Here is a 10,818-nt window from a genome sequence, read left to right on the forward strand (position 1 = left end):
ACTACTAAGTAAAGTAGAGATGAAATGAAAAAGTATAATAGTGGTATTTTGACAACTACATATTATAATAATTAAGATATTCTATAGAAGATGATTTCAAGTTGATCCAAATAAACACCAATTTTATAAGACATATAGGCAATCTCCAATATCTTACATCAAAACCACCTTCTTTGTACTTCACAATTTGTACATTATACTTTGTTGATCCTTTCAAGTCTATTCCTCCTCCCATGTCTACCAATGCTTACTATCCAATAATACAAAATATTAATAGACTTGTGTGGAGATAGCTCTTTACTCCTAGCTTGTATAATGCCACACTTTTGCGACTCAAGCTTTGTTGGACTCTTTATAATTGGTAGTTGTTTATTATTAAGTATCAAAGTAGATTTGTTACTTTGATGGACACCAATGTTCATGGACAAGGTCAGAATTTGTAGCCCACCTATTCCATTCAATTCTCTTTTATCCGCAATCACCAACTATTATAGCCACATCTTTTAGTTTTACTCCTTGCTCCTTGGATTAGGTGAACCTCCTAATGATAGCTATAGCACACAATTCAACAATAGATTTGTTGTTCCAAATTAGTCTAGAGCCACTCAAACACTCTCAATAGTTTATTTATTTATGATTCACATATGGTTATTAAGTTCAGTTATAAAATATCAAGTGAGAATGTAAAAAAGTATTGTACTTGAGCTTCACTATTTAGAATATCATCACGTAATCAAATGCTCTCATATTCAAAGTAATAAGATACTATTGTACCATATAGGAGAGGCAAAAAAAAATATTATTTAGACAATTAATTTGACAATTTCAACCTAGAATCTACCACATCATTATCCTTGCACAATACTTTAGACAAGAAACTACATATATATAGAAAATTTTTAAAATATATTAAATTAATTAATAATTGACTACTTTCAAATATTTAATTTAAATATAAAACCTAAACACACACACACAAAAAAAAAAAAAAAAAAAAAAAAAAAAAAATCCTACATTAGCCATCAATAGCAAAGTTTCAACATCTATAAGATAAGAATAAACCACCTTCCTATGATTAGAACATAATAATCTTAATAAATCATACATTAATGAAATCCAATTGGACTTTATCAAGTCTACATAAATACAATTAAATATTATAAATAGACTATGAGGCCTACGAGCATTATAACGCATCTAGATTAGTCCAACGATAAGAATACCAATCTTATGAATAATTGCAATTACAAGCTAGCTAAGGAAGTTGCAATATGTTGTCAATACTTATATCAAAGCTAATTACAAAAAAATCAAAATCCAAATTATTCTAATCCATAACTACAAAGCACATATCTCATTCAAAGCAAGTATGCAAGATATCAAAGAAAAAATGAGAGAAGGATCAAAATGATTACCAAGTGTAGGAGCTAAGGCCATAGCCTTTAGAATGCCAATTTTATATTGCCTTATCATGGATGTTGGAAAATGATGTAAGCAATGACAATAAATGCAACAAAGCTCAAATATGCACAAGGTAGAGACTAAGCAAATGTTACTTCATGAACAAAAAAATATGAGCAAATCTAAGCAGACCTAAGCGACAAAATAGAGGCAAAGCAATAAGAATGTTTTGAGTTGTTTCTCTTACTCCCTTTCAAACAAATAATTAAGGTTCTTTTAAGGAGTTGTTAGAAAATGGAGGTGGCTATGATTGTGACAATGATAAAGAATATGCTAATCATGACAAATTTGCTATATTTTTATTAGTTGAAAATCAAGTAGTAGAGAAATGAATCTAGAGGTCATTTGTTTTCATGATTGTCATGATGGATATATTGTTTTAGTGAAATATTAGATCTATTTACCATTTTCCTAAAAAATAAGTTTACCATATCAAAAAATATATATGTAAATATACACATTTTAACTTATATATATATATATATATATATATATATATATATATATATATATCTTATTAAAATTAATAAATTAATTGGAAGCTCATTGTATAATATATGTTTATTTATATTACAATATAAACAAATGACCTCTAGATTCATTTTACCTATATGTATATATAAATTTAGAATATGCTTATTTATATTACAATAAAATTATAAATTCTTAAGGTATTAATTATAATATCATATAAATTTATTAATTAATTTAAATTTTATATTTATTTTTTAAAAAATAATTATAATATTTTTATTTATTTGATGTAAATTTAATAAATAATAGAATAACATATATTAGTCTTTATTTACATACTTTTTAATAAAAAAATTCTATATTATATATATATATATAAGATAAGATTTTAAAATATAAATTAATTACAAAAAAATAGAAAAATATTCATTAAATATCTCTAAATATTTTTCTAAATAAAGAAACTATTAGAAAATATGCATATATAATAAATATTGAAATATTTAAAGAATTACTATTACTATTTATTATGATTTTATGATATAATTTACATATTTAAATTTATATTTACATGTTTTAATAATCTTTTAAAATTATTAAAATATTATTAATAAAAATAATTTTAAAAATATTAATTAAATTTGTAATATTATTTATTTTAATTTAATTTTTTAAAAATCATATTTTAATCAAATGTATTATTTTTTCACTTATATATAATTATAATTTATTTTATAATTTATTATTAAATTAATTTATTATTAAATTAATTTAATTATATATAAAATTATATTAAAAAATTAATCATTAATAATATCTATTATTTATTATTAATTTAAATTATTTACCACTACTTTAAAATAAAATTTGATATTTAATATAGAATTTAATTATTACTTGAATTAATAAAATAAATCTAAAAATAATTTAATAATTTAATAAAATATCTAATAATAGATATATATATATATAAAGTTATTAAAGTCACATCTTCTTTTATCATCTCATGATAGATTCCATCCATCTTATGTTCTTAGTGTCAAGGATATGATGTCAAGGATATGAATCTGGAAGAAAGAAATCCTTAATATACTCTTGTATCACTCAAAAGAATTAGAAAATCACTAAAAGATGATATAATATTAAATTAGAATGGCTATTGCCAAAGACAAGAAGATTAGAAAGTTTTGAAATAAGACTAAAGACTAAAAAGGCATTGACAAGAGTGAAAAAGATTTCACTCTTATCTCTGTATATACTTTCTAACTAGGAGGTATGTGGCAATATGCTATAGGACCTCCAACACATATTGACTTATTAAACACATGTCTTAATTTGCAAGGTAAGTTATCTATATATAGACCACATAGTTAGCTTGTTCTATAAGCTATTAACATATATGATATGTGGCTAACTTATTGACTAAGTTTCTAACCTACCAATTAACTACAAATACGTATAAAGTCAAAGCAATATCTATGAAGCTTTTAAGAAGCTTTACTAAAAGATATTATAAAATTAATCTACTTCTACCTACTTCTATTTAATCATATAGGTAATTATTGGAATAAATATGTATGACCATGATACCTAGTTTTTTGTTTGAATTCTCTTCTTTCATTCTATGTCTCTCTTTTTATCCATAGTTTTTAGTCTCATGTCCTTATTCTATATCTCTTGTCTCTATTTCCATCATTCATTCTTTATTTCTAGGCAGGGTATGAGATAAGCTTGAATTAAGATATATTTAATAAGTTTACCTTTATTTGTACTTTTGATCAACTTTTATCCTATTCCCTTCTTAATCTTCACTAGAAGAATCAAATATTATACTATCAATAGTGTAAAAATCAAAGTTTTATTTTCTTTAATATTCAATATATATGCCAAGTCTTTACCTATATTACAAGAACTTTATAAGGATATTTAGTAAGGTTTCATAAATTGGTCAATACATTATGATACAAAAGACTTGGAAGAATTAGAGACAAAGTATATTAGTTTATATTGATTGTTGCAAGGAATAATGGAGGACAAAGAATGAAGGATAGAAATAGGAACATGGAAGAATTGAGGACAGGAGATAAGAAATAAAGAAAAAAACAAAGATAAGGAATTAGAAACAAAGGATAAGAACAAAGACTTAAAAAGGAGAGGGAGGAGAGATTTGAAATAAGAAACAAGAAAAGAAGGGAATAGAGATAGGAGACTGAGAATAAGAGATGGAGATGAATGAATAAAATCAATCATGAGATGACAAGAAGTGTGGCTTTAACAACATTATAATATGGCTTTAACTTCTTATATATATATATATATATATATATATATAATTTATCCAATAAGTATTTTTTACATGTTTGTATCAAGTGTAAGAAGTAAAATAAAATATAACAATCAAATAATATTTTCACTTAATATATCAATTGAAAAACTAAATTTTATGTTATCAACATCTTGATATTAAAAAAATAAAAACTATGTATTAAAATCAAAACAACTACATAGCATATTTAGTCTTTGTTCACTTAGCAATGGTGGTTGAAACCTTTAAATATCAACATTATGTTCATATATACCAACCATAATAGCATAAATAATAACATTCCTATTAGCAAAGACAAATATGCCATTTAAAATTGAGTAAGGACACCTTATGTACTAAAGCCAAGATATGTTTTACAAATAAATACATAGAAAAGTTGCATGTAAAAGACAGAAACAAGGATTAGATTTATTAAAACAAGAATACAAAAAAAAGGTCAATAAAGTTGAAACTGAACAATATTGAAGAGACAAATTTATGAAACTGGAAACGCATCCCGTCTCACCTTTATTTATACCCATACAAACTATAGGTTACCTAGTGCGCTCTCCTGGTTGACAAGCTGACAAGGGACGATGAGAAAAATTCATGCATCATTGAGGTGCATCAACAAATGTAATCATCCGTCCCTCAAAATTCCTTATAAGTATTAAAACGCGGATATGAAATAGTAACGATCGTAAGAGGACCCTTGGCACCTTAAGCCAAGGAATCAGTCAGGGAAAGTGTCCTGATAGCAGAGTGAAACCTCGAAGGAACTACCATATTAAAAAAAGAAACTCGAGAACTTCATCATGAATTACTAACTTATTGTACCTTGTCATCCATTTAATTTAGACAACTAGGCATACCCCTGTGTTTAAACATGAAGGAAACAAAACCAACAACGTTGCACAACTGTGAAACCTGTATGCTATTTAGAGTCCCTCCATGAAATTCTCAGCAACAGAGACTGTCTCTGAGCCTCCTGCAAACTTTGGGTGGCCACAACCAAAAGATGAACACACCCACTAAGAGTATTTAGAAGGGATCTTATACTACATCTTTTGTCATTGACATAGGATCCAGCAGAGGATTCCAATGTGAACACAAGAGTTTCTAATATACAAGACAAAAGACATACCATGCATTAAGGTATTATCTGCAGGTAACCAAGATCCAGAATGATAAAAAGAAAGATATAGTTGTAATGACCCAGCTCATAAAAGCCATAGCGGCAGCTGCCTCAAATCTGTTGCAGTGGTTGGGTCCACATTGGTTGAGATCGTTATCAATGAGCACAGTAATTCCAGCAGCTGCGCAAGCTCCAGCAAATGTCATTGTTGAAGTGATCTGATTCTCAAGTTTGCAACTTGTCAGTAATGAATTTCACATACTAAAGGTGGTCATTGTAGCAAAATTCAGAAGTACATTTCGATTTTTACTACAATGTCTAATGGACAAGTATCATCAAATAAAATAATATAGCTTTGATGTTTGAGCATCACGTAGTAAACCAATTCGATAGGACTGAGCCAACAGATACCTTGTACCGATGCAAAAAAAACACCAATAAAAAATACGACAAAAATGTAGCCATCAGGAATGCATGCGTTCAAGATGAATCACACCAAGAGTCATTAGAGCATGGTTAAAGAACATGAGCCTCTTACCCAGTCACCAACAACAAAGAAGCTCAGAATCAGTGAGTTTCGAAGGGACCGCTTTGTCAACAACGCATAGCAATCCAAAACTCCCAAACACAGGCTCCAGATGCATTGCAATACCATAGCTGCAACAAGAAAACTGCACCACACAAGTACAAATTGAGCAGAAAGAAAAAAACTCATTAGAGAGTAAGGTATGAAAAAGGGATCGACAGTGGGTAAAAGAAAAGGCTTCGAGCAACAACAAAATCGAAACAGGGACGAAAAAATCAAAGTATTGAGATCAAGAAGATTCGCACCAGAATGCTGTAACCGAAGAGAAACCAACAATCGAAACCATGATACAAAGCGCAGTAAGGGCGAATCCTAATTGCGCGAATCGCAATGCCAAACCCATCAGCGTCCCCGGTGATCCAGGAAAATCATTGATCCTTACTGCTGGAGGTGCCGGAGGTCCCACAGCTTGGTATGGTGGGGGAAGAGCCACGGGATGTACCGCAGGGTGACTTGCCATCTCCATGCCTTATTGAAATACCTCACTAAATCCTTTCTTTGTTGTCTAGATAACCAGCATCTTCCACACCCAAATTTTTTGACAAGAATGTATCCTTCACAGAAAACCTTAATTGCCGTTTTCGCACAAGCATCTATTTACATGAAAATTTGATTGATCTCTGTTCATCACCAAAGTAGAGGAAGTTCTAGACCAATATTTGTAGTTTCCTCACTCTAGCATTCTGCTCCAAATCTCCTTTTGCAGAAATAAATAGACAAAAAATGTTGTCTCCACTATTTTCTCGATTCCTGCCCCTAACCACAGAGATTGGTTCGACCAAAATTTCTACAACCAAGGGTAAAGGAAGTGAGCTCTTTGGGGTGACAGAAACAGGGAACCAATCAAGTTACACCTAATTGTCACGGGGATGATAACACGGATGTCGCAAAAGTGGTGTCGGGCCTTGATAAATCTCCTGCAATGATTCATGGAGATTCAGGAACTTCGAATAATGATGGCATGTAGTCTAGCTTGAGTAATTCAAGCAGAAGAAAAACACCAAATTGCTAAACAAGCTAGCCAGTGCAACCTTTTATATTCTCCGCACGGAGACCTTGTCATGTTGAACACATCAATGCCAGAATCTGGAATAACTCATGCAGTTTCTCCAAAATATTCCACACTGGATGGATGAGTAGCAATTACGAATCACCATATTTAGGGTTCATACAAAAAAAAAAAAGAGAAACTTCAGGATCGGTTTACAATAGCCATATGCTACTATTTAAATTCAAGCCCTACGTTTAAAGATTGCGCCAGAACTTCATCAAGATGATCAGCCTATGCACGGAAAGTAAACTCCCTCAACAATACTGAACAATCGGAAAATCAGCGAAGTCTTGATAAACCTAGCTCAAACAACCCTGAATTACGGCACTCAGAATTCGCCTCAATGAATGCGTTGAAAGCAAAGCTCTTACATGCATGTTGCTATTAGTAGTGCCACGACGAACTCCGTAAAAAGGACATACCTACTAAAGTTCTAAGGCCTGACAAGCGTCAAGAATCGACTGTGTGCTCCCAGCCTACCATTTGTGATACAATGGTTACCCCTGGATCGTGTGTGCCGATGCTTACTTCTTACAAGGATTCTACTTCTCTAGATCATTTAGATAATCTAAATAATTGTCCACATTATCTGTCGCTTAGATGCATCAAAGAACTTATGAAACTGACTAGATCATGTACACAAGCACTATATATTATAAACTGAAAATCACTCGACCTGATTATGAATTACTCACGTAAGCACCAAATTAGCATCAACCAGAAGATCGTAGTAGACAGAGTTGGGAATTTTGTAGGGAAGCGTTGATTGTGAAACGAAGACAGTGCTACATATTGGGGCGTAACAAAAACAAATAAGGAAAAAAACAGAAAAAGACCTAGGATCCGCGATCACCGGATTAAAGTATACGATACCTAAGCATTGGCTGACTTCCACACGCATTAATTAAACTTACAATCCCAGGAGGTCGTCCTTCCATCCTCGACAAACCACAAGTGAAATCGTCACAAATCTCTACATGTTTCAATCTCTACACAAGCACAAAAAATCTATAAGGAATTAACAATATTTCGTATCTACCCTTAAGTCCACTGACTCTCGACCTCACCCCAAGCCTACTCCCTAATCAGCTAGATCTACTACATCCCCAGCGCGAGCGTGCACACACAAAAAAAAGCTCTCGTCCACGAATCTAAGAAATGCGGAAAGTGGAATTCTAGATTCCCGCTAAGATTCTCACAGCGCAGCTAACCAACCTACAACGTGACGAAACAGAAACCTACACAGAACCCACCAGGTGTTTAACAACCAGGCTCATGCAGTAGTGGGAGATGAGAGAGAAGTAAAAGAAAAGTCCGGTATCGCGGCGTAGCATATGAATACGAGGGAACACACGAGACGGGGGGGGGGGGGGGGGGGGGGGGACTTACGACGATAGGGAGTAGTAGTAGAGTGGCAGGTGATAAGCCATGGCGGAGCTATAATTGCAATAACAGAGCGAAAAAGGGCTCAGAAAACACTTCCAGGGAGAGAGAGAGAGGGAGAGACGACGAGGACGACGAAGACCGACCGACATTCGTCTCCTTCGCTTCATGAAAGTTCGTTTGTTTTCTCTCGTTCCTTGGCTCATTTTCTCGTTCGCTGGCTCGTTCTCTCGTTCGTTGGAGCTTTGGGTTATTGGCCAGGTAAGAACATAGAACATATTCATTCTATGTTCTTTTCCCCAAACTTTTATGTATGAATTATATGTTGGGTAGAATGTTAAATTTTTGTTAATATATTCAATTAATATTATGCTATTTTTTTAAAAAATTACATTTTTTTTTTGTGAATGGTATTAAATGCTCCAAATTAAAAACATTTTTGTAACACACAAAAACATTTGATTTTAAAAGATTTTGAAAATAAAAATTTTTTTTTCTAAAATTAATTTACTAAATCTTTAGAGGAAAAAAGAAATTATCTTTAAAATATAATATAACAGAAAAATCTTATAGCAAATGTTTTCAAAAATATCCATGAACAATTTCCATTGTATAGTACGGATAATTAAATGTTTTTAATTTTTTATTGAGACTAATCTTGAAAAAATCAATTAGTAAAAGAAAAAAATAGTTGATTGTTTTTGACAGTATCCTATCAATTATAGATGCTTTGAGGTATTTTAGACCAGTTTCAAACAGACAGAAAATGCACGACATTATTTTAAACTTTTAAATTTAGATTGAAATTCATCTTATATCATTCTCCTTTAATATCTTAAAACACTAAAAATATAATAATATACTGAAAATTTTAATAAAGTAATTTATTTATTTCATTTTATAGTTTGTAATTCAATAAGAAAAAAAGTTTGATATTTAAAATAAAATTCAATGTTTCTTGTCTGTGTATATACATGCTAAATTGGTAAAAAAAAACTCCCTCTAAAATGCATAAATTTCCAAATTTTTAGAATTAGTTAACAAAGAAATTGCAACTTGTTTAGAAAAAGCATCCTACAATCATCTATTGCAAAAATTCTATAGAGAAGTTGGTTTGTTGCTATGTTACCAACCAAAAAAAATGATCAATATTATACTTGGTCATTGGACTATGTTGAAATAGTTGAAGAATAGTCAATTGTATGTTTGAATTGCAATGCAAACATAGAATGAACACCTTCACAACTTTACAAAAATATACCCACTTTATAAGTTTGCCCACATTGATTTGCAAACCCACTTCTTTGCAAATTTGCACACCACAACACATAAATACGGTGACATTTCTCAAAGTCAAGAGAAAACTAGATTCTAATAATAGTTTGGAAAGTATTTTCATGGCATTAGTTAGAAAGTTCTAAAATAATTTAAACAATAATCCGGTGATGTCTCCACAATTCATTCAAGATATTATCTAGCAAGAGAATTAAATGGAGGCATTAGAGTAGGTGGATAAGGAAATCACTCGTGAGATATGCATTAACGGGCAGTGGCCATGATTTGAAGGTAGATATTATAGCCTTTTATTCTTAATGCAGATGTGGTGATTAAAATTGGTAAAATTGGAAGAAAATATCATATATATATATATATATATATATATACATACACATTTATTGGTAAAATAACTGTTTAATTTAATATTGTATATAATTTTTTTTAAATACAGCAGAAGTCAGCCATATAATCGTGTGTGTGTGTGTGTGTTTTTTTTTTTTTTTTTTTTTTTTGATGTACTTTTACTATAATATAGATATATAATACATTTAAGGGCGTGTATTATTTTTTGTTCTTTCTTCTCTCTGCACATGTTTCTATAAAATAACTTATTATTCCTTTTTCTTCTTCTTTTTTTTTTTTTTTTTTTTTTTGTGTATGTGTGTAACATAATGCAATGTGTTTGAACAATTCTTGGTCACATTGTGTGCATTGTAATTCATCATTGAATTGCTTAATGTAATGAATCAACAACTTGCTTTAACATTGTCATTTTATAACAAATCAAGGGTCTTTGATTTTGATGATTGATTATGATAAATAATTTTTATATATATATATATATAGAAACACAAGAAATTATAGTTCTTATTTTAACGTTTTTAAACTCACATAAAAATCATCCAGTGATATACAAATGTATGAAAATACTTAAATAAGATAATTCTTATTTATCTTATAAAAGATACAGCTAAAAAATAATTGTAAGTAATGATTCTTATAATAAATTATAATTTATTATTTTAAAATCATTTTATAGAATATTATTTCTTTTTCAAAATTAAAAATTAGTATCTCAAACTATCTTAGGTTTTTGATATAAGGAGGGTTAGCAAATGGTTAATAGAATGATGCATAAAATTGCT

The 10,818-nt window shown here is 30.1% G+C and overlaps 1 protein-coding gene across 9 annotated transcripts; it reads right to left on the reverse strand.

Moving 5' to 3' along the window:
* Window positions 1-4,722: 4,722 nt before the first annotated feature.
* On the reverse strand, window positions 4,723-8,533 carry LOC112293877 (CASP-like protein 5A1). 9 transcript variants are annotated; one of them, XM_024543810.3, is made up of 5 exons: window positions 7,435-8,306; window positions 6,993-7,085; window positions 6,207-6,878; window positions 5,914-6,046; window positions 4,723-5,593 (listed from the first exon to the last, which is right to left on the reverse strand). In XM_024543810.3, the coding sequence occupies exons 3-5, from the start codon at window positions 6,425-6,427 to the stop codon at window positions 5,399-5,401; spliced, it is 549 nt and encodes a 182-aa protein (XP_024399578.1). In that variant the 5' UTR covers window positions 6,428-6,878; window positions 6,993-7,085; window positions 7,435-8,306; the 3' UTR covers window positions 4,723-5,398. The 9 variants fall into 9 exon arrangements, with proteins under 9 accessions (XP_024399578.1, XP_090113147.1, XP_024399586.1 ...); XM_090257021.1 differs by having other exon boundaries at window positions 7,886-8,299; XM_024543818.3 differs by lacking the exons at window positions 6,993-7,085; window positions 7,435-8,306 and adding an exon at window positions 8,402-8,533.
* Between the last annotated feature and the right edge of the window lie 2,285 nt (window positions 8,534-10,818).

This window comes from Physcomitrium patens, chromosome 16, assembly GCF_059467195.1.
Source record: "Physcomitrium patens ecotype Gransden chromosome 16, ASM5946719v1, whole genome shotgun sequence".
Taxonomy (NCBI): Eukaryota; Viridiplantae; Streptophyta; class Bryopsida; order Funariales; family Funariaceae; genus Physcomitrium; species Physcomitrium patens.

Coding starts and splice junctions, on each gene's coding strand:
- LOC112293877 (XM_024543818.3), bottom strand. CDS start 6,427: ATGGAGATGGCAAGTCACCCTGCGGTACATCCCGTGGCTCTTCCCCCA. Junction 6,047..6,206: donor TCTTCGGTTACAGCATTCTG/GTGCGAATCTTC, acceptor TGTGTGGTGCAG/TTTTCTTGTTGCAGCTATGG. Junction 5,594..5,913: donor TCTTTGTTGTTGGTGACTGG/GTAAGAGGCTCA, acceptor CTTGAGAATCAG/ATCACTTCAACAATGACATT.